Source organism: Phoxinus phoxinus, assembly GCF_949152265.1.
Source record: "Phoxinus phoxinus genome assembly, chromosome: 9".
In the NCBI taxonomy this organism is placed as follows: domain Eukaryota; kingdom Metazoa; phylum Chordata; class Actinopteri; order Cypriniformes; family Leuciscidae; genus Phoxinus; species Phoxinus phoxinus.
In genome coordinates this window covers 8,627,506-8,650,889 of record NC_136884.1, presented here as the reverse complement: position 1 = coordinate 8,650,889, position 23,384 = coordinate 8,627,506, and the positions used below count along the sequence as shown (strand labels likewise).

Below are 23,384 nucleotides of genomic sequence, written 5' to 3'. Positions count from 1 at the left end.
TTGTCATTCATAGTGTTGTATAATGTTAATTTAATAATACAAAACAAAAAAAGCTTTCTTGATTTCTTTCCGTTCAAGTTGGCCGTCTGTCCGCTTACTTCCACGTCACTTCCGCCGTGTCTCGCTGTGTGCGTTTTTTCGTGCAAAGATGGCGTCTGCACAGTTAACGGATGAGGAGCTTGTGTCTGAATTAAAACGGCTCGGCTTCACCCCTGGCCCGGTGACGGAGAGCACGCGGCCCGTGTACTTGAAGAAACTGAAAAAGCTGCGGGAGGAGCAGCCACAGCCTCGGGGTTCCCGGAGCGGGAAAGGGCGCAGTAGCACCGGGAGTATCAACAACAACGGCAGCAGCGCTAGTAATAGCAACGCCGCCGCGCGAGCTTCGGGATTCAGCGCCAGGCCACCGGGCAGTGACGTCACGCGCCTGAGCGCCAGCCGGAGCGAAAAGCGCAGAGCCGGAAAGTTCGTGCTGGGCTTCAGCTCGGACGAGTCGGATGCGGAGGTGCCGCAGAAGAAAGGAGGCCCGAATCACAGCGGCAGCAGGAGAGACCGAGGATCCGCGCAGCAGACACCCACCATCAGGCCTGCGGGAACACCCGCCGCCGCCTCCCTCGGGTTATCCGTGGACAGGAAAGGCATTTCTGGGTCTCAGTGGTGGGCAGACCGGGGTAAATCCAGCGGTTTGGAGGAAACGGAAAGAAACAGTCGGGCTTTAAACGGGAATAAGGCTTTTTACGAGTCTAACAGCAGTAATCTAGCCAGGGATTATTCCGATTCCGACGAGGAGGAGGAAGAGGAGGGTGAGCGAGACCGTCCCCACGAACGTCGTCTGACTTTCAGACAGAGTCCACCAGCCTCCTCTTCCCCGTTCCGGAGCGCCTGGAGCTCGGACACGACGCATGATACTCCCGACTTCAACCTAGATATGGTCGGGGAACGAAGGGACGACGATGGCAAGAAATCGAGGGAGTTCAGCGGAAGCTACGTGAGCCGCAGCTACCCGAAACTCTCCGGGACTGACGCGGATGACATCCGCAGTGGCATCCCGTCCGGTTCTTTCAATAAGAACCACCTCGACAACGGAGACGGCGAATCCGCCTGCAGCAGTGGCAGCAATAGCCGGTTTAGTGTCGGGCTCAGACCGCGCTTTCCCTCCTACACCGCGACATACCGAGCGAACCACTCGAACCACACCGGGTCCAACCACTCCTACAGCCATGCCTCAGCAACCAAGCCCAAGCAGCACACCACGGTCCCGGAGGACGAGCTCTTGCAGCAGTTTAAACGGGAGGAGGTGTCCGCCACCGGCGGCTTCAGCGCTCACTACCTGTCCATGTTCCTCCTGACTGCCGCCTGCCTGTTCTTCGTGCTGCTGGGCCTCATGTACCTGCGGATGAGGGGCTCCAGCACCTCCGTGGGGGATGCAGTCAGTGAGTATGAAGTGCTGAAGGTGGCATGTCTTTTCAAACCTAGTCAACCATTTACTTGTCCACAAAACATGAAATTACTATGGTAAATTGGGATCTGATGCTACTGAATGATAACCATATAAAAAAAAAAAAACATTCTATGAATGTATTACTTCCACCCAGTTCCTAAGAATACCATGATGGATACCATGGGATGTAAAAAAACATGCTTGGCAAATACAATGGTGCAATGAATGTATTGGACTGCAATACCAGTGCTATTTGTTTGGTACTCACACTATTAAGGAATGCTAAGGTATTGTCATGGTGTGATGAAGAATAACAGATATATTTTAGTTTTAGTAGTCTGTGAGCCGTCATATTCATTAATATTAATGGTAGTTGCAATAGTGTTCCTTCTCTTATAAGATTGTGTGTGGTTTAGCATCTGGTATATGTGGGGAATTTTAGAGTAGTTAAAAAAAAAAAAAATTACTCATTTAATGCTGTAGAATGTCTCAACCTTTTTTTCTAACTGTTTCGGCAACTCCATGAGTCAAACGTGCCCAATTCACACATCAGTTATCACCCCAGACTATTTGCACCTCCTCAGACAGGAAATGCACTTCCCACTGGTGCTTTATGGGACAGAGAGAGGTATTTGCATTAGAAATATGTGTGTGATGATCCATGTTATGTCAGAAATGAGTGTTCCAGCCCTGGTTGCACCTTCACCTTAAATGCTGCAACATGATGTTCGCGAGACAAACTTTTAACCAAATTACTCCCAACGTCTCAGCGCTCCATATCTCTCAACATATGTGTGATTGTACGGTGTCTTCATGTTTTTCCAGAATCCTTCAACATTCTTTTACTAAAAGTGAGGTTGTGATAAATTTAGATAGTAAATATGAATGATTACATATCAATTAATGAACAGTTTTCTTATTATGCTCTGCACTAAACCATTTTTTTGGCTAAATATTGCTTTTTTTGTAGACAAAAACTATCTTTGATCTTCAAATTGTTGTAAATGATTCATTGGGCAGAATTTAAATTATTAAAAAATGTAGCTAAAACTATTTTAAATAATTAAAATAGTAAGTTAAAATATTTCTGTTTACATAGATTAAATTAAATGATTTTAAAAAAATCCTTATCCAGCAGCAATTATAAATGACTAGAAATGTGATGGGAAGTTGGGGATAATCACTTTTAAAAAAGTGTGGGAACCGTCTGAATGTCTGTTATTTGAGAATAATCATGGCTAGTCTGGTAGTCCCCACGTTTTGACATGTTGTCATCATTCATAATCTTAATGTGATAGCCAGCATTAATCTTTTGATACATTTTCCCCCGATGAGAGAAAGTCTGTTCTTGGATGTGCATTCAAAGCCACTCAGTTTAAATAGCTTGAGTACCATCAGAGTAAAGTGCTCTGGAGGCAGAGACGACTCTTGAGAGGAAGGCGACTGATGAATTACTATGTATATTTGTGGCATGGCCAGCCTCTCAGGGAGAGGAGCTTTGACTGGAGAGCGTGCTGCAGACATCTAGGTCACAGACAAGCTAAAGCGGCCTAATTGTCTGTCTCTCAGAGGACTCTGGGAGTTTGCGGCCAGCTAGAGTGACTGACTTCTCTCTGGCCGGCTAAATGCTCATTCTCACTTTGTGTGATTATATGTGTTGTGTATCAGTTTTTTTTTACTTGCTCAGACAGACTTGTTTTGCAGCTTATGTGATTTTAGTTTTTTTTTAACAACATGCCACCAAACTACTATTACTATTTCTGGAATGTTCACTACATTTGCACAGTTTAAAATGTTCTGCATGTATAAAATGTGTCCTACAGCATTCAGTGCGCTTAACTTGATCTTCCAGTATATGACTTTGTCATATTATCATATTATGACTGACGTAAGATGTTTTAACACACTTTTTTTTTTTTACTGCATTGATAACTGTTTGCTACTGTGTGAACTAAAACTGCAATGTAACAAGGTCATTTGTCAACAGTGTAGTAGCATAGTATTGTTTGAAGCATGTATCGTTGTATAGTATGTTTTTTCACATGCTATTTTTTTATAGTATGCTGGTATCCAATTCTGAATTGTTAAAGTAAAAAAAAAAAAACGACTGGAAGGTCAAGTATGGGATATTATGATTTATCTGTAATGTTTTATAAAAGAGATAACATCCTTCATTTTATTGCTGATTCTGCCGTTATAAATGAGCCGCTTAATGCCATGTATTTCAATGGTTTTACCATGGTTAAGGCCACTCACAGCTGTAGCTCAACCACAGAACCAGCGAAATGGGTCAAACTTGGGCAAGAATCTTAAAAGCTGTTGTTTTGTCGGTGTATGTCTTCATCTTAGAGGTTGGTATATTAAATGGCTTGCGACTTCAGACGGCTCACGTTTGATAGCAGATCTATGATTGAGACATGCAGGGAAGGGCAGTTGCTGTGCTAAATCTGGGCCCAGGCCAGAGCGAGGACAGAAACGCAATGTTCAGACAATGACTCAAGTGCGAGACGACAAGAGGCTCTCGCTCGTAGTCACACCCTCAAGTGCGAGACGATGAGCAGCCCTCCTCTATGGTCACTCCCTCTGACTGTCCTCGGCACGATTGGGAAACGTCGTCCAGTCATAATAATATAACTGGACTGAGAGATTTTTTGCTGATGCTGAGTAATGCGGTCTGTCATCTTACTTTACTTTTCTTTTTCAGTCATGCAGCACCCGTTTGGACCCGAGTTTGATAAGCAGTATGTAAGTATCTTTCTTCTCACCTGCGTTAAACTTTTCGTCAAGTAATTTCCCTTTTTTATTCACCAAGAAGATGGTTGTACAGTCCTAAAAAATGTACTTGGTTTGATTCAACAGGATGTCAAAGACCGAGACCTCATCATTAACCTTCTCCTGTCTCTACATGAGCACCTGGCCAATGTTGCAGGTGAGCATACAGTTGCAGCTCCTTTTTTAACATCTAAACATTGTATGGATTGGAATTGATATATATGGACGCATTAAAATGTGAAGCATTTTGATTGCCTTTCAGGAGAGCATGATTGTGGAGACTTTCAAAATCCTTTAAACAGAAGCGTCTCTTTTAGTGACGCCTCCACGTACCTCAAGGTTTGTTTTGCTTTTTGAAGGGTTTGATGCTATATTTTATAATAATTTTAAGTCAAATAAAGTGGTTAATGTAATTGGCACGGACCTTTTGTCATTTTAATTGTATAATTTGGGAAGTTGACTCTGCCAATGTTAAAATGCACAATAATAAAGTGTCTTTCTCTTTCAAGCTCCAAAATAAAGCATATGAAAATTTGATTGAAACGTCTTTAGAATGGATCATGAAAACCAAAGATGTCGTCGGAATAAGGTAACCGATATCCTTCCATATGTTTCTGTCTGTCTGTTGGTAGGCCTTCCTGTCTATCAGCCTGTCTGTCTGTCTATCGGCCTCTCTATCTGTTAACAAGGTGTAGCTTTCATATCTTTAGTATCTCTCGCTGTGTTTGTGTGCACCATTTTCCCGTGTTTACTGTGTGTGTGCTGTTTTCTGGGCAGGTTGATTGGTGCCGACCCTGCTCAACCCATAGAGTACGTATCGGAAATCTCACGGCTGGAGTCCATCCACCCCCGCATGTCTTTCTCCTGCCGCTTCAGACGAGCCTTCTTCACTGTGATCCACAGAGTTCTCCTCATCCTCGCAGGTGCGCATCCCCTGTTTGTAGAATTTGTCGTTCTTCCTTTTGGTAAAAGCGCAGGTGAAAATTTCACTAATTTTCTCCTTTTACACGGTTTCTCTTTAGGCATTGGTATTGTTTTGGGTTTGGTGTATTACATGAAATACAGATGGCGCAGGGAAGAGGAGGAAACGAGACAAATGTATGACATGGTGGAGAGAATCATCGGTAAGACTGCCTCATCACTATAAGCTTAATTTGAACTAGAAATCACACAAAGCGTCTTACATGCATGTGCTTTGTGTTTTTACAGATGTAATGAGGAGCCACAATGAGGCCTCTCAGGAGAATAAGGACTTGCAGGCATACTTGCCCATCCCTCACGTCCGTGACTCTCTTGTCCAGCCTCAAGACAGGTATTCCATTGTTGCTGAACGAATTTGGTTTTTATTTGGGTTGCGTTCTTGCATGAAACGCCCTCTTTTCACGACAACAGTCCTGAATAGTATGTTTTGTGTTGTTCTGTCAGAAAGAAGATGAAGAAAGTGTGGGACAGAGCTGTTGCGTTCCTCTCAGCTAACGAGTCTCGCATCCGGACAGAAAAGCAGAGGATTGGGGGGGCGGACTTCATGGTGTGGCGGTGGATTCAGCCGTCAATGTCACCTGATAAGATGTCCAGCATGCCCTCCAAAGTGTGGCAAGGCCAAGGTAACTCTTACTTTGTGTGCAATCAACCATTGTGCCATAGTTGTGTTTCAGATTCATAAGTATGTGGATAACTTCTTCTGATTGGCTTGTTTGGAGGACAAACTTGATGTTTTTGGCTTGTTTTGTTCTTTAGCATTTCCGTTGGACCGAAGAAATTCACCACCAAACAGCTTAACGCCATGCTTGAAGATTCGCAACATGTTTGATCCTGTAATGTAAGTTTCCCAAGGAATTTAACACACAACCTCACATTGAATTTGTGGTTTAAGAAGGCTAGCGAAGTTAAATGTATTTACTTACATAAGATTATATAGGCTGAGCTGTTATTATAGTGTTTTTTTTGAGAAAAATAATCTCACTACTCAGTATTTCCCTCTTGAACAGGGAAGTGGGGGAAAACTGGCACCTCGCCATTCAAGAAGCCATTTTGGAGAAATGCAGTGATAACGATGGAATCGTTCACATAGCTGTTGACAAAAACTCAAGAGAGGTGAGTATCCGGAGCCTGTGTGTGTCTTTACAAAATGTACAGCCTGAATACACTGAAAATATGAACTCACAGTTGATTCTATTTCTAATAGAGCATGTTGCTGCCTTATAATTTCAATGTTTTGGAACAGTAATTTTCCTAGAACCATTTAACTAATGGGTTGATTTGCTATATGATCTTCTTCCTGTCTAGGGCTGCGTTTATGTGAAGTGCCTTTCAGCAGAGCATTCTGGGAAAGCCTTCAAAGCGCTTCATGGCTCCTGGTTTGATGGTAAATGAATCCTACCATCATATTGTCATATTTATTCTAGACTAATCTGAGCCTGTGGTTTTCAGTGCGTTTCAACCTGTCACCCATTTGCTACAGGTAAGCTGGTGACGGTCAAGTACCTGCGTCTGGATCGCTACCACCAGCGTTTCCCACAAGCCCTGGGCAGCAACACGCCCCTCAAGCCCTCCAGCTCCAGCATGAACAGCATGTCTCGCCTGAACCAGCGATCCAGCACGTCCAGCTCACTGGGTTTCTCTTGAGGGACGTGCTAACGGCCACCACCATCCTCTCTGCTCTCTCTTTCGCTATATATGAGGCTCATTCCTCCTGCGTCCTCCTTACCAGAGAGAACCGCGTTCAGGAGCTTTTACTGTTGGGCGACCTGGGACGCCCAATCAGTTTTGTCAGCCATATGCAAGCAATGGTGTTTAAACCTGTGAGCTGCTGTGTTTTTTTAGTTTTTTCCCCTGTCCTTCGGTATCAAGGAAAGCAAGGGAGATGCACACACTGGCGTGAAACCGGTGCAGAGAGAGTTGCTCGGTCCGGTGAGAACTTTTAGGAGAGGTGGACGACACAATCCTCTGTCCTTCCCATATCTGGTGCAAGTGGACAAAAATTTCTGTTTCTCTTATGTATTTTCTTTGTTTTTGATATACCGTCTTTATGGATTCAATGACAAAAATGGCTTCCAACTTTAAATCTTACAACAAGAATGAAAGTTTTCCGGCCTCTGCTTATTTTTTACGTAACTAACTCCCCTCCTTTATTCCGAGGAGCTGTGTTGGGCTATACATAGCTGCATGTGCTGGTTAAAGTATGCCTATATTTAAGCTTTGAATTGTATCATATATTGTGGATGTTTATTTCCCTGAGGATGTTTTAGCTGATGTATTCCCTTTATTATTTTCTGACTTTTTTTTTTGTTGTAGTTTTTAGTCCAAGAACGGCATGCACACACTCTAGAAAGGGGTGCTGTAAATATCTCATTGAATGGTGGTGGTTGAAATCATCTGTATGAAATTGAAATCGTCATAAGCTCTCGTTTGTTTCTTGCCAACAGAATAACTACACTGCTGCTTTCAGAGACGTGTCATGTGGAGGGTCTACATGGCTTTGCGAGAGAAATGAACAATTGTTCCCCTTCGATGCCATGTTTCTGAACACTAGTCTTAATTGTCACAGCCTGATTATATTCAAGTATATAATTATTTACTGTTGTTTTTGTTTATATTTTAAAAGTTATGCTTTTCCCATTATTAATTGGTGCAGATGGATCCCCCCCTCACATGTCACTTGGCAAATTTTAAATGCCACCCTGTTGCTGTTTTTAATCTGTCCCTGACCCTTCTAAATTTCCAAAAGAGACCTTTTTGATGGAAGTTGTTTTCTGACTTTCGTGAACACTTGTGCTACAGTCGCAGCTAATCCAGTGATCTGATTCTAATTTGTATCGGGGCATATTCATAAACAGAGCATGTCATGCTGCGGTCATGTCTATTTTGGATCACAGAACGATTTATCAGCTTTTGTTTAGATGCAGTTCGGGTTGATATGAGGTAAATAAAATGTACTTGTTTATTACTAATGTTCATTTCCTTGTTGAATTTCATTACTTATTCTGCGTGAGCACATTTTAACTTGTGCTTTCTCAAAATGACTTGTCTACATTTATATAAAATGCTGGAAATGACTTTTTAGATGAAGGCAATCTTTTAATGATTGAAAACATTTCTTTAAAGGTGTCTGTAATTGCCCACTCCAGGTACATAGCTGAATATATTAGCATTATGATTGAAGTCTTAGGACAATACATTGTTTACAATGTCAGAGATCATTCATAAAGTCAATGGATATTGTTATATGAGTGACAGATTGTGGTTTGAAAATGATTAATTTATATGTTAGTAAATATTTATATATAAAATCTTGTTCTTAATTCATATCTTATCTCTTTCAGATGCAAAAATGGACATTTCACTTTCTATTTTGCAACACCAGCAATTTCAATTTATTTACTAGTCATAGAAAAAGAGGCTGTTCAAAATCCACCCAACTGTTAACATTCACTTTAAATTGTATTGTTTAATTTTCTGCATCATTCCCAGTTAACCCATTGACAAGGATCCTTGGACTGAAAAGGTTAAGTACAGATGTAATATGTAGACAACAGTATAGTATAAAAAAGTAAAAATAAATTGCTTCTCTAAAATAACCATAGAAGCCTATTCTTTAACATTCAATGGAATATTTTTTTTTATCACTAAGCCATGTTCATTACATGAAAATGAACAGTAGGATGACTAATAAAGAAACAAATGGGTAACTTCCCACACTGATTAAATTATTTGACTACTTATTAATATTTAAATAGTATAAACTTTTGATAGATTATTGGCTAAAATGTTCCACTGGTTTAGAGTGAGTTTTTTCGCATTCTGCCTAATAGTTAATATTTGTAACATAGTTGGCTGATCTCAGACCTGAAGGAATTTAGGATGTGGATTGAGTGATCATTACAACATGATAATCATGCAAATTATCAATAACCTATATTTTGGCACAGCCTAATGACGTAAGTTAAAGCTCACAAACTGCTTCGCGCCGAGTAACTACGCGCGCAAATTACGCATTGCTCATATTTGGAGCTCGTCTGCCCAGCGAGCGGAATTTCCCAGAATGCACTTGTCATTACCTAAGAAGTACACGGTCGTGTCGCTGTTTGACAAATGCGCTTCTCTCACAGCGGCCCCCCTTCACTCTCTAGTCTGCTGTCCTACTCGGTTTTAACATTGTTTCTGCTGTCTGGTACGTGTAACTACTTATTATTATATTTATATTCTGTATTATGCACTTTTAAGTGACTTTAATGCAGACGACAGCGTTTCTATGACTACGCGTTGAACATGTAACGCAACACCGTTATACTTTACTGTCATTTTAAAATTGACGCAGTTGAAATATATCGCATACGTTGCCTATTCGTTCTTTCCATCTGGTTATTAGTTGTTATGCTTATATTTGAATATGGCAAAATATTACGTAAATAGCCACAGGGAATTGGTCTTCTGTGAGAGGCATATCAGTTACACTTTGTATACAAAATGTATACTATGTATCCTCCCACACGTGATGTCATTGTAGCGAGGCATTATTACGTAACATTTTATGTAAACCACACCCTTTCAAAAAAGTACATTGGCATTAACTTACTATGATACAATGTAAACACTGTGGTATTACCATGACACTCCAATATCAAGTAGACAATGGTCGTTTTTGTAAGATCATTCAAAGACATTAATATTTTATGTCATGTTTATTTAATTGTCGTCTAGTACTAGCACCTATTTAATTAACTTCCAAAAGCCTGTCAGGATGATTAGTCATCCGATGGACGTTTAATGTAATAATATAGATGGAATTGAATGTTTGGGTTTGTGAGTCATGAAATTGGCGCTTCTAGTTTCTCTCTGCATTGAGTTTGTAAATGTCCTATTCAATATGTTAAATATAATTCACTTTGTCGGTAACAAAACAAGCTTATTGCCTCAGTCCATTTGGCTATTGCCAAACATGCACAGATCATTTGCCAAAAGTTGCACATGCTTGAGATATTCATATACTCCTAATGCGGTTTTATTTGCCAGCATTCACTTTAGACTAATCATTTCGCAATGGCCCTTCAACCATCAAAACCAGTTTGGTTAAATAGCAGCCATTCATTATACAAATCTGATCTGCTTTTAAAACAGATCTTTTCAGATCTGTCGCTGCACTACCATATATAGTTATGACTCTACCCCAAGTATCAAGCATGCTGTATTTATAAACCGCATTGATACTCAGAGCACTTGATATTTCTGGCTTTTTTTGCCTGCTAATTTTATAGTTAAATTGATAAGGGCAGTTGATCAATAGTGAATTGTCAAAAATAACATTTGTTTAACGAGTCACTCTCATCAAGTTCCAGTTCGGCTTTACACAAATGAATTAAAATAAGGCTTTCCTTAAGTGTATATACAAACTGTAGTGGTTCATCATTAAACAGTACAGCTTAACATTCAATATTAAAATGAATTCATTAATAAAATACACAAGCACTGGATCAGTTGTTAAAATTTGTAAAGAACTTTCTGGAATGCAAAAGATGTAAACATCAAGCTGTAGACAATCACAGATCTGTGGTGTGATTCTGCAGAGCTGCAATCGAGTTCTATTTGTAGTCCTCTCTGCAAGTGAGTGCTGGCTATTTTTAAAATGTGGCCTTGCTTGTGTCTGTCTGTATCTGTGCATGTGTTAAAACCTCTCCTTCCAGACAGACCAGCCCTGGGTGAAGAGTTACTGAGAGTACCAACAAGTGTCTGAATGCTGTTGCATTTAAAGAAAAATCATTTTTGTCTTTATTTTTTTTATCCTCTTTAACACAAATTGCTGCATCGATTATTTTATTTTTTTAATTGAAAAGCAGGCCCAAAAAAAGTATTTGTACTATAGAAAAAAATATATATAATTTTTTTTTTTAGCAACAATTTAGTAAACAATTTGCATTTGCAAATTGCATTTATGTTTTAAGGCAGATAGCACATGTGCACTTTTCAAGTAAATGTCTCACTATTTATTTATTTTTTGTAAAAAAAATATGTATAGTAGATACAAATTGGTTAGTTCTGAGAAAAGCTTATTTGGTGTTATATTTTTCCAAATATGTTTTGCTCCACTATAAGAACATTTTCTAAATGGAAAATAAATCAATCATAATAGCCTAATAATAATTTCCATAACAATTTCTCATTTATACTCTCCTTCCTTATATGTTGCAGACAGTTAATATTTTCCTCACACACCTGCACAACCACTAGATGGACCTCATTCCTTACAAACCGCAGCTTCACCCTCTTGCTCAGCAGCGCTCTGTGGCTTTGCCTGTTATTGCTGCTGTAGTTTAGCTGTAATTTCACACAATCTTTGGCCTCTAACAGTTTTAGTAACATTTGTCATAGGTCTTTATCTATATACAAGAAGGTCTTAAAAACCTTCTCGCTCTCTTCCTCAAAGCTCTATCCACAGCGTGCGCTTGAGTTTGCCGTAGGCCAGGATGGCTGCCCGTCTTCTCCGATGCATGGCCCCGTGCGCATCCATGGCCCTGCTCCAATGCAGGCGCTCCCGTATATCCGCAGGGCCGCTCCTAACACTGACTCCGCCCACTGCGCTAGGTACTGTGACCATAGGTTCTAATATGCGATGTCTATTAGGCAAGTTTAATTAACTGAGAAACAGACTAGATTGTTTTGCCGTGCATTGTTTTACGGCAAAAGCCTGCTCTGTCTAGTGCAGTTGAAAGTATATTAGTGAAGTTGCAGATATGTATTAGTGTAAATTAAATTGTGAGGTTTAGTTTTGTCTTTATGGCTCATAGACACACAACTGACGTGCTACAGCCATAGAAACCGCCGATAAGCTTAAGCCGCCCAAACCGCTGGGCCTAAGCAGCTTTTATATCAGTTTCCTATGTAAAATGGTTCTGCATGTATATAAATGACAACAAGAAACAGTTTCAAAGTCATTGGTTAAACATTTTACAAGCCACTGTGAGGTATAATATTAAAAAGCCTTTATTGAAATTACAAATCAAAAAATTATAGTTGAAGCTTTTCAATATTATACCACGGTTTAACTCTCATGTAAGTAAATATGTCACAAGGTGACAATGTTTCCATTGTGATTGTGAATATTATCTTCTTTAACTTCTTTATCGTTCCTGTTCACCTCTCTCTCTTTACACAGTGACGTCAATCAGTCTTTCCCTGCATGAGAAGTGTCAGCCGTCCCATGATTGGCCGCTCTAATTGTCCATCTCTGTAACTGACATCTGTGTTGACCTATGTTATGTTTTTTTTTTCTCCTTCCTCTCCTTCCTCTCCCTCCTTGCCTATGTTTGTCTTTATGATTTTTTTTTTTAGCCTGAGTGGTAGGAGGGTGTTTTAGCAGGCCGCTGTTTCTGTTCTCCCAGCAGCGTCGGCAGCAGCCATGTCCGGGTTCAATCTACTGCATCTGGTCAGCCAAGGCCAACCTGTAAAACTCAAGGCCTGCGGGCTCCCCTCAGGTCACCTGGATGCTCTGTGTGTGTGTGTGTGTGCAGTGTGCTTTGCTTTCTTGATGTTTTCATGTGTCTGCACACGCGTGTGAGAGCGTTCGGCAAGGGGTGCGTGTTTGGTTGATAAGGTCACATGTGGAGAAACCAACTTCTGGATTTATCTAAAGGCAGCGTGACGGTGAGCTTTATCTGTGGCTAATGTTTCCTTCACATTGACAAGTGTCTGCGTAAATGCATGGATGTGTATAGATGGTTCTTTTGTTTTCATTTCAAAATAGTAGGCTGCCAGATATCAGATTCCCCCTGATGCTTGAGTTGGTTTTTCTACATTTGATGACCCCCTTGCCCTGAAATGTCACTTTTTGCTTTGCTCTTTTTCTCTGTTTAGATCTTCAGTTGCTCATGGAATAATGCCTAACTCACTGTTTTACCTTCTTTTAAGCCTGCATGCTTCAACATTTAACTTACTTACTACTAATGATTGAATTTGTATTTGTATTTTCCATTTTAGGAATCTAGATGAAACACAGAAACAGGGTGTCTTCTGAGGGCATTAGTTGTATCTAATTGCATTTAGTAAAATAACCATTGTTGCAGGTTAAAACTTCATAGTTTCATCAAGATTTAGCAGTAGATTAATTTTGATTATTGGACGTTTCTGTGTCAAAATTATAACATGTAACTGGATTTGCTTTACCTGATGGAAATAACAGTGCTTGCAAGGTAGCAAAAAATTAATGTTCACATTTTAGATACTTTTTTTTTAGTTTTTGGTTGTGTATAGGCTAAATAAAATGCAGCTTTTTCTGAATGATAAGTAACACACGGCACGGTTATATGATTGAATAGCTCTAAGGCAGAACCATTGCGATTCAGTATGCAAATATTATGAAGTCATCACTGTCAGCTACATTTTGAATGATGAATATTCTCAGTGTCAGTTAACCATTTGGTCATTTTTGATCGAAAAATTATACGTTTTGGTTTTTTAGAAGTTTATTACTTCATCAAAATGGTCCAAAACTTGGTAGCTAAAGCTTTTGCCACTTGCTATGTGAACAAAAATGGCCGCATTGGAAATAAATGGGAAACAAATTTCATCTAGTGGAAACGTTCGGTACTGCGCCCAAACAAAATCTTACTGAAAGCTCATTTTTTTGAGATGTCAACCTCAAATTTGAAACAAAACTTGTTTAGATTTATGGTTTTTATAGCTGTTGCACGTATGCTACTGGTTTGCCTACATACTGCTTATGCGTGCAGTCCGAATCAGGCCTGAGACAACACAAAAAAAACTTTCCAGCGCTGCCTTGCAAGCACTGCCTTTTGGTACTAGCGCTGCCTTGCAAGCACTATCAAAAAGTTTGAAAGCGATGAGTTGAGAATAGCTACGAAAAAGTGTGAAGAATGTTTGGGGGAAGACGTGATCTGTTCGGTTTGAAGTAAACGGCCTGTGCTAAAAACAAATCTTGCTTCCAATTAGGAAATAACTTTCACTTGAGGTTATAGCGAAGGGATGTTGGAACAACGTGCTGATTTGTAGCGTGACCTCTCGGTGCACCAAAACTAAATCATTTGCAGGGGGTGACACAGACCGAATTCCTGAATTTCTTTAAATGCCTCCTTAGAGGCTTTTCTAGACAAACCAAGAAATAAAACACTTTTTTCCCCTTTTCCCCCTCCCTCTCTCTCACAGTATAAATAGTGTTCCGAGTCCTCCATACACAAAAAAACTAGGAATTCTCTCTCTCTGTCTCACTAATATGATCCAGAAGACCCCTCTCACAGAGTCGAGAGGAATACAGGAGAGTCCTGCAGGGAGGCGACCCCCTCCTTTTTGCGCTCTCCTCCCCTCTTCCCCATGTTTGTCAGAAGTAACTTTGTACTCGCTGGACAGAGCAGGGCCCATCAATGGAGCCCATTCACCAGAGGGACCTTTAAAGACCCCATTATTTCCTCCATTCACATGGTTTCAATCTTGTCGAGAGGAATTCTCCACATAGTCTAAATGAAGGGAGTCCCGCTCTCACCAGAACACAAGCCGTAAAACCGGCCGAACAATACAGGAGCAGGACAGACCCCACAGGAACACGAGTGAAAAAATCGTTATTAGCTGGAAAAAAAAGTGGAAAGGAGGGAGAAAGCACTCTGTAATGGGAAATTGCAGTAGAATTGTATGTAATTTAAAACTGCTGCGTGTCCTGGTGAATAAATGGCGTGCAGATGGACATCTGGCCCCCTTTAAAAACATGGCTACAGCGCTTGTCTTCTTCTGAGGACCGTACGGTTGCCAGAATGGATATTTCGGGCTGCAAGATATCAGATTTTTTTTTTTCTCCAGGCTGATGTTTTAAAGTTTATATTCAATGGAATTTGTATCACTGTTTGATCAATTAGAGCAGGGGTGTCAAACTCAGTTTCTGGAGGTCCACTGTCCAGCAGAGTTTAGCTTCATCCCTAATCAAACACACCTGAACCAGCTAATCAAAGTCGTCAGGATTACTAGAAACTTCCAGGCAGGTGTTTTGGAGCTAAACTCGGCAGGACAGTGGCCCTCCAGGAGCGGCATTTGACATGTGAGGTAGACTATAGTTTGAAAGTCCATCTGGTGACATTTATTCACTCCTCAGCTTGACCTCTAGAGGTCAGCATTGGTGTAAAGCTCGAGATCGCGTCCTTCTGTTTGAACAGCCAGCATGAGCACTCATCTAGAATGTCATAACTTATGCAGGGAAAATCAAATTTGCCTTGGCGTAATACTTTGGCTGTAGCACTTCACTGACGGAGCGTTTGGATTGTGTGTCTGTCACTGACATGGTGATTTTTCCAGAGTCAAGTCAGGAATTAAAGTAGTTATCCTTTGTTATCAGCCAACCCAAACTTACAACCAAAGTGAACAGACAAACGTGCTGACTCCTGTTTGGAAGAAGTCACATAGGAACCAGGAACCTAGATTAGAGTGATAGTTGTTTTGTTTTTAATAATAATGATGGTTTAGCACTTTGAAATTTTATTTTGGTGATTACGAACACTTATATCTGTCTCGCCTCACTTGTCTCTCCTGTAGGAACGTGCCGGAGTAAGAAGACATGGCCCAAAACGTTCCCCGAGGAGGAGCTGAAGAAGCGATTGACCCCCATGCAGTACCATGTTACTCAGGAGAAGGGCACAGAGAGGTGGGTGACCAACCCTAACTAAAAACCACCTTAAAATACACGTTTAGACTGAATTAGTTTGTCATTGACCTAAAATCCCCCTGCGGTCAATAATTTCACCCACTGATTCGCCCAATATATTGCTGTATGTACCCGATTTTTCCTGTCCCTTCTGAAAGGTGTTCTCGTGATCAATGATAGGAAAAGCCCTGCCCCATACTCTGACGTGATTGGTTACTTGTTCCGGTTACTTGGTTTCAAACTGCGTTTTTGAGTCACTGTCTTTGGTTCACGTTTTAAGGAGAAAATACTCAGCAATGGTGCTGACTGGTGAATTTGGACATGATTTGTCTCAAAGCATATTAAAAACACCATATAGACATATTAACAATATTGATTTTCACCATAGGAGGTCTTTAAATACTTATTATAGGCTATTCTAAAAAGTGGAAAATATTAAAGAACAAGTGGGTGTGTTCAAACAGTTGCAAAAAGGAATATTGGATTTGTCTTTCCCTTGAATTTTCCTCTTTTTCTACTTGTTAAAGCACTCTGTTAGTTGATCATGACAGTAAAACATCAATGGACTGAATGTTCTTTGTACAGATTTCTTTATGATTGGCTGATAAAAACGTATGGCACTTTCTCTCCTGAACAACCCAAGGCCATGAGATAGATGTTGAGCATAAGGAGGATGTAGCGCAGAAGAGAAAACACGGACACTTTCCCTCTTTCCCTTCGTCCCTCAGTGGTAAAACACACGTGGGGAAAGTATTTATCGGCCCATTGGCAGTAGGAATGTGAAAAATGCCTGTGAAAGGAAAGTAAGGAAGAATCCTGAAAGATGCATTCTGAGGCCTGTTGCTCTGTTCATCCACAAATCCTCCTCAACTTATCTAGATTAGAAACGCTCAGCATAAACAAACACAGAGCATGGGAAATCGAAATGAACTTTGAAACGAGCTGGTGTGAGCAATGTAATTTATTGTAGATAATAATGTAAAGGTGTGAACTATGAAGTCACCGTTTGTGTTTTCTCATCCTTAGTGCTTTCACAGGAACATATGCCGATAATAAAGAGGAAGGAACCTACCACTGTGTCGTTTGCGGTGCTCCTCTTTTCACGTGAGTGTAATATATGACCCATGACCCATCTTTAACATGCCCACCTTATATAATCCGTTTTGCCATTAGAAATCAAAAGTTTTTTTTGTGGCTATTTGTTAGGCTATTTTGTTATTGACGCTTTACTGTCCTTGCAGGTCTGATAAGAAGTTTGACTCCGGATCAGGTATGGTTCTTAAGGCTTATTGCTAATTCTTCTCTTGTCCATCTCACTAAGGGAAAGTTTGACCTTTATGGTTGATTGCAAGGACGAATGTGAATCCAGTCAGCTGCCTAATAGGCTGTAGCTGTGGGGCATGAAACCTCATATGCTCCTCTATATATTTAGTTACAGCACCCACAGGAAACGGCACCATGACTTAAAGATCTTACAAAATATCTTAATGAATGCATCTGTTCCCTATGAGATTAATGATATTGACTGTAAATGAATGATATTCAGCCACTGTCATCCATAATCTTTAATAATTCTATAGTTCTTAATCAAACATTTTCGATCCATATTCCTTCACAATTAGAGAATAACTGTTGAATTAATTTAATTCTCCCCGGGGAAATGTATACAGAGGTTTTCTTTTTCTTTTGATTAATGCTGTTAATGGATTACAAAAATGACAAATGATCACAATTAATTCATTTAAACATAATATTTGTTTAGAAAATTAAAATTAAAATAAGGATAAAGATGTGACATTGGCCGATGACAAGTTTGACTAGACATGACAAAGGGTTGTTTTTGCATTGCTTCTCGCATCTTTCACCATGAATGTTGCATTTCCAACAGTTAAACCTAAAAAAAAAATGCATCTGTTGTTCGTTTCGCCTGGCTAATAATAAAGTGTTTAATAATCACTTTGATTTTAATGCAGCTGTGCAAATAAGCACAAAATAAATGCAGATCATAGTTGTTATGAATTTAATCATATGGTGGTTTCCTGGAAGTGCTTATGGCATATAGTTTCTGTTATGAGTTTAAGATGTGTATTAAATATTTTCTGTTTTAAGCTTTAAAAGACTCTCATCAGCTCTGACTAAATGAATGTTGAGTTGACGCTGAGTGTATACAGTACAATGCCATTATAATATATCTCAGCAACGGTTTGTTGATCCCTTACAGATCTGAGCTCCAAATCACATACTTCTGCAACATTACACATGCTATTTTAATTCGCTCTCCGAACAAAGCATATGTGTATGCACAAATTCTCTACAGAAAACAGGCCGAAATGAGAAACATCTGGGCCTCGCGTTGAAAAATCGGATTTTCTCTCGAGTTGAATCTTTTCTGTCTTCGACGTGGAGATGGGAGCCAAACGGCCTGCATTGCACACAGGCAACACTGCAGCCTAGACTCATATAGACTCAATTTCCTGTTTTGTTAGAGCGCCTCTACACTGCTCCATTCACTGGGCTGCTCGCCCTGGCGATAAAGCTCCATTAGATCAGCTCTGCGACGATCCGCCGGGATTCTCCTGGTCTGAGTCATAGGATTCCTATATTCCCTCTAGAGCTTCCTGTGTCTGAGTGGAATTTCGTGGCTTTGTAGTTGTGGCCAAGCATCTCCTCCCTAAGAGGGAGGAGAGAGAGGGGGGTCCGTATAGAGTGCGATTGAGGGGTGTTCGAGGGGTTGTGGAGGGAAAGTATAGAATGAGCGGGTGGACGTTCGACTGACTTCTGTTTCTCAACACCCGTAATATCACAGCAGTGGGCCTGACCCACAGATAGTGTTACCAAGATGTGCTTGGTAATAATTGGGGTTGCAAGATAGAATAAAGGGTATGAATAAAGCCCTGAATCAAGCCAAATCTCCCACAGAGGCCCTCGAACAATTCTTTCGTATTTGCGGGTCCTTAAGTCTTATTCACTTCTTGAAGGTCATTTGGAGTTATTAAATGTGGGGACAGAAAGTGAAATGTCTTATTTAGATCTTTTAATAAAGGTTGTGCTGTGATGCAGTGTTTTTCAGGATTTTTGGATGAATAGAAAGTGCACAATAATTTATCAATTTAATGTGTCCTTGCTTATTAAAAGTATATTTTTTTTTTTTAAATCTTACTGACCCCAAACTTTTGATTGGTAGTGTAATTTAATTATTCTTTAAATATTGTGCATTTATGTCGGGATGGTTGGAGTGTTTAAACCTTAAAAAAATTGCATACTTTATCTCTGATGTTTTGACAAATATTTGGATATGGTATACTCTACAGTGCCAGTAGTCTTACTGCTCATTCATTTTGCTTTGCAGTGTTTAACTTAATGCGTTTCCCTCTACCAGTAATCAGGAGGTAGTACTTTAAAGATTGTATGGGGTTTTTGTCAAAAACCTAAACAAATATGCCAGCAGAGGCTGTGTAGTAGTAAGCTCCCAAGGTTCTTCTCCTCCAGACGTTCCACCTTCCCAGAGAGCCATGAGCAGGACCACCCATGAGCCAGAGCAGCCTTTCTTTCCATTTACACCCCTGTTACTGGGTAGAAATTTTCCAGATAAAAGAAACAGGATTGTGAGAGAGCTGATACTCTGCCGATAACGCTGACCATTTTCATTGAGGTTTGTTTCACTTCCTGATCTTCTAAAATGCCGTCCAACCATGCAGTAGGCTAGATGGAAGATCTCTGGTTTTGTCAGAAACCAGACACCCACGAATCGCGGTGGTGAATTTTGCTTTGGCAAAAGTTTCTTTCCTAAATTTTCCGTTGTTCTTTTCAAAATAATCATAACAAACTTGCTACTGCTTTGCACCTGAACAAAATTATTAGCCGTGTTTCCACTGTTGGGTCAAAACCGAGTGTGCTGGTGCGTCCCAGGGCTAGCCTCGTTTTCACTGTCACTTCCCGGGCTTGATTTTTGACCAAATACTTAGGTCCAAAGCGGGCCAACTGGGGGAGCTGAAGAGTGCTCTGGAACAAAAGCGGAGTTTACCGGAGTCAGGAGACGGTCAACACCGCTGCTCATTTTAAATGTTTTCATTTCAGGCTACCAGCTAACTTCAACATTTATGGCATTTAAAAAAAAAAGTCAGCTCAACTCACTTTCAGACACCAGCAAGTGTTTGTTGATGGGCCATAGTATGGAAAAAAATACTATGGAAGTCAATGGCTACCGTCAACTGTTTAGTTACTCACATTCTTCAATCGTTCTCTTATCTTATCTCTTATCATCTTTTGTGCTCAGCAGAAGAAAGAAATTCATACAGGTTTGGAACAATTTGAGGGCGAGTAAATTATGATAGATTTTTCACTTTTGTGTGAACTATGCCTTTAAGGTTACTGATTATAGTGTATTGTTGTAAAAGTATACAGTGAAATTTACAAGGTTTATATGCTTGTGGATCCCATGAAGATTCACTTAACCCTCAATGTTGTACTTTTGCAGGATGGCCATCCTTTTTTGATTTGATCAATAAAGACACTATAAAATTAACGGATGACTTTTCCTACGGGATGCACCGAGTGGAGACAACCTGCAGTCAGGTACAAAACCAGATTGTTTAAAAAAAATTACACCGCTATGAAAGCACCTTGTTGAATTTTTATTTATTTTTTTCTCTTAGTGTGGCGCTCACCTGGGCCACCTCTTTGATGATGGACCTCGACCAACAAAGAAACGCTACTGCATAAACTCCGCATCCCTCAATTTCCAGTCGAAAAACAGTGCCTCTAAGGAGGTGGAAGCATCTGGGGGAGCAGGTCAATCTCCATCGTCTAGTAAGAGTGAAGAACTTTAATAGGACTTGAAATAGATCAAACAGATGTCACGCTACTCCAAATTCACACCCGTACTATAAATTCAAAAAAATCAAGCGCACCGTGCAACATTCGTCTGAATGATCGGTCATCCAAGATCACAATATGCAACAATATCAATGTCCAGATAACAGATTAGAATGGCCTTATGTTTGCACCTCAACTTCTTCATTTAAACTGAGTCGTCTGAAAAGCTCACATCGCTTCCAAGAACATACAGGCACATTGGGTACAAAGGTCTGAGACCACATTGGAAACCTTGGATTTTTTATAATGAATATATTTATATTCATTTTCTTCCATTGAAGCTCAAGTAGCTCTTTGGATCATACTCAAATCATGCTGGAGATCATGACGATCAGGTTGTAAACAAACTTGTGGAGTTCATGCAGCTTGAATGCTGCTGCCATTAAAGCAAAAGGAGGACAAACCAAATAGGTTTTTTCATATTCATGGTGAGTTTTCAGTTCAGATTTTAACTTCAATTGTTATTCTGATAATATAATCTGTAATGGAAAAATGCATTTTCAATAGTGGTCTCTGACTTTTTGGACCCCATTGTATATTCAATATCCAATGATTGGAAACAAATGATAAATGTATACTTTCTCAGAGTGCTGTGTTGTTTTTGAAGTGACATGTGTTACAGGGAGGTCAAGAAGTTTGAGGAAAATGCTATGCAAGTGCTCCTGTGAGTAGTAAAATAAGCACCGAATGGAGAACAAAGCATTCTTTGAAATAAAATGGAACAGTTGACAAATGTTTAGTCTGAACACAAATGTAGCCTGACTTTTAAGGGTGCCTTTTTTTTGGTCTCCCTGCTTGCAGTGCCTATTTTTGTCCTGAGTTTTTGTGATATTGATTTACTTTGATTTGACAGAATCTAATCCATATTGACCTGTGTGATTAAAGAGATCTTAAGAATAATATGTTGTTGTGAATTTTGTTCACATATGTAAGGAACACATATTTTGAAGAACGCCTGTTTCTCAGTCAAAGCAATCATATGACTTCTGAAGATGTGAATATTGCACACTAGTTGTGTGTATGGTGGCTTGTTTTTGTCCTTGACAACCCCTGGTCACTGTATGGTTTGATTGTATGGAAAAGAGCTGCACCGAAAATCGATTAAGTGTTCCTGAGGATTACTCGCATGAGGGTGAGTAAATGTTAATGTATGAATAAATAGTTTGTCAGTTTTGTTCTGGAAAAACAAACATTTTGGCTATTTTACATTTGCATATAAAACATAATTACTATTCTACCATCTTTTTGATAATCTTAACCACAACTTTGTTGCAGCAAATCGCCACATTGGAGGAAATCCAGACACCCTCTATGTCCTCTTTGGGTTGACTAGGCGGTGGTGTGCTGGGTGAGATGCTGGAAGTCCTCCAAGCCTGAAGAGGTGACGTCAACCTCGCCATCCTCTTTGGAGTGCTGTTGTTTAGAGAACAGAGTGGTTGGCCTTACTCTTAGAGTGTGGGAAAAATCGTCCAACGGGCCTGTCGCTGAGAGCGTTTATGTTACCGATGCAATAAAGAATATTTACAAGTCAGGTGTGTTTAGACTGAGGGACGCTGGTAGGGGGGCTTTCGACAGAGGATGGGGGTTTTGGGGGGGCCTGGCAGCTGGAGTGTTTCAAACCAGCTTTCAACCCCATATCGTCTCCCACCCGGAAGTCAAACAATTTTGTCATTTATAGAGCAAAAATTAACAAGCGAGGCACTCTCGGTAGGCAGCATGACTACTCAAACTGTTACAAGCCTTTCTTTTGTAGCTGGAATTCCAAAACATCCCATTGAAATAAGTCATTCCTTGTCTCTGGCCCAGACATTAACGCTTCAATCACCGAATGTAGGTAAACCTCATCCGTAAGTCTGTTTTCACATTCAGACTGTCCGCCTCACTTCCTTCCACCGAAGTGTCACACTGAGCAAGTCATACTATATCTTGTCCCACTAGCCCCATTAGTCTGCTCTATGAAAGCAATAAACCAAACAAAAGATCCCCTGGCAGCAGCCGTACAACCCAAACAGTCCATGATCCACACAGTCATCCAACACATAAACACCTTCCTCGAATCCTGGAACAAACACTACACTCTCCATATAGACTGAACACACTGGTTTCTTTGGGTATGTATATGTGCAAGCATCCTTTCCTGCTTCGTGGCCTGCCATTAACTGTAGCTCTATGCTGACTTTGAGGGATTACAGGGGCTTTGCACAGACCTGCCTCTGTGTTCACCCGAAAATGTTTGCTTGTTTAATGCTGCAGCTTTGTTGCAAGCACAGGAAACCTTGAATTAAACAGGGCTAATGAATTATTAGTGTATGTTTTCTCCTTCCTTCCTTCAATCATGTGGAGGACTTAAAAATGTATTTGATAATAAATCAGACCCATTTACCAATCATACATTCGGGCTCTTTAACCAGCATATAGTCACTCTCATATTCAAAGAATATGGAACATTTGTGCAAACCAAACTGAAATTAGGTGCTTGGAACGGAGTGGAAGTGGTTTCTGTTTAGCTTTCCAAGCGCAGGTGCAATCTCCTGATTTGTGTAAAGAAGCTCTTACACAAATCCAACATTGACCAAGTTCCCTCTCATATATGTGGCGCTTTTCCATGCAATTATGGGGACTGAAGCTTTTATGCTTCAAAAGTAGCATAAAAGTATTATAAAC

At 40.3% G+C, this 23,384-nt stretch overlaps 2 protein-coding genes across 4 annotated transcripts; both read left to right on the top strand.

Moving 5' to 3' along the window:
- Nucleotides 1–75: 75 nt before the first annotated feature.
- lemd3 (LEM domain containing 3) lies at nucleotides 76–8,494 on the top strand. The gene is made up of 13 exons (XM_079622022.1): nucleotides 76–1,430; nucleotides 4,143–4,183; nucleotides 4,298–4,367; nucleotides 4,473–4,549; nucleotides 4,720–4,799; nucleotides 4,988–5,133; nucleotides 5,233–5,334; nucleotides 5,420–5,522; nucleotides 5,636–5,814; nucleotides 5,948–6,029; nucleotides 6,199–6,304; nucleotides 6,497–6,575; nucleotides 6,672–8,494. The coding sequence occupies exons 1-13, from the start codon at nucleotides 149–151 to the stop codon at nucleotides 6,833–6,835; spliced, it is 2,511 nt and encodes an 836-aa protein (XP_079478148.1). The 5' UTR covers nucleotides 76–148; the 3' UTR covers nucleotides 6,836–8,494.
- A 686-nt stretch (nucleotides 8,495–9,180) lies between these two features.
- msrb3 (methionine sulfoxide reductase B3) lies at nucleotides 9,181–21,620 on the top strand. 3 transcript variants are annotated; one of them, XM_079622905.1, is made up of 7 exons: nucleotides 9,181–9,380; nucleotides 12,536–12,678; nucleotides 15,737–15,845; nucleotides 16,872–16,949; nucleotides 17,087–17,115; nucleotides 20,323–20,420; nucleotides 20,501–21,620. In XM_079622905.1, exons 2-7 carry the CDS (start codon nucleotides 12,603–12,605, stop codon nucleotides 20,672–20,674), a joined length of 564 nt encoding a protein of 187 aa, XP_079479031.1. In that variant the 5' UTR covers nucleotides 9,181–9,380; nucleotides 12,536–12,602; the 3' UTR covers nucleotides 20,675–21,620. The 3 variants fall into 3 exon arrangements, with proteins under 3 accessions (XP_079479031.1, XP_079479029.1, XP_079479030.1); XM_079622903.1 differs by lacking the exon at nucleotides 12,536–12,678 and adding an exon at nucleotides 11,631–11,788 and having other exon boundaries at nucleotides 9,239–9,380; XM_079622904.1 differs by lacking the exon at nucleotides 12,536–12,678 and having other exon boundaries at nucleotides 9,243–9,380.
- The last annotated feature ends 1,764 nt before the right edge of the window (nucleotides 21,621–23,384 follow it).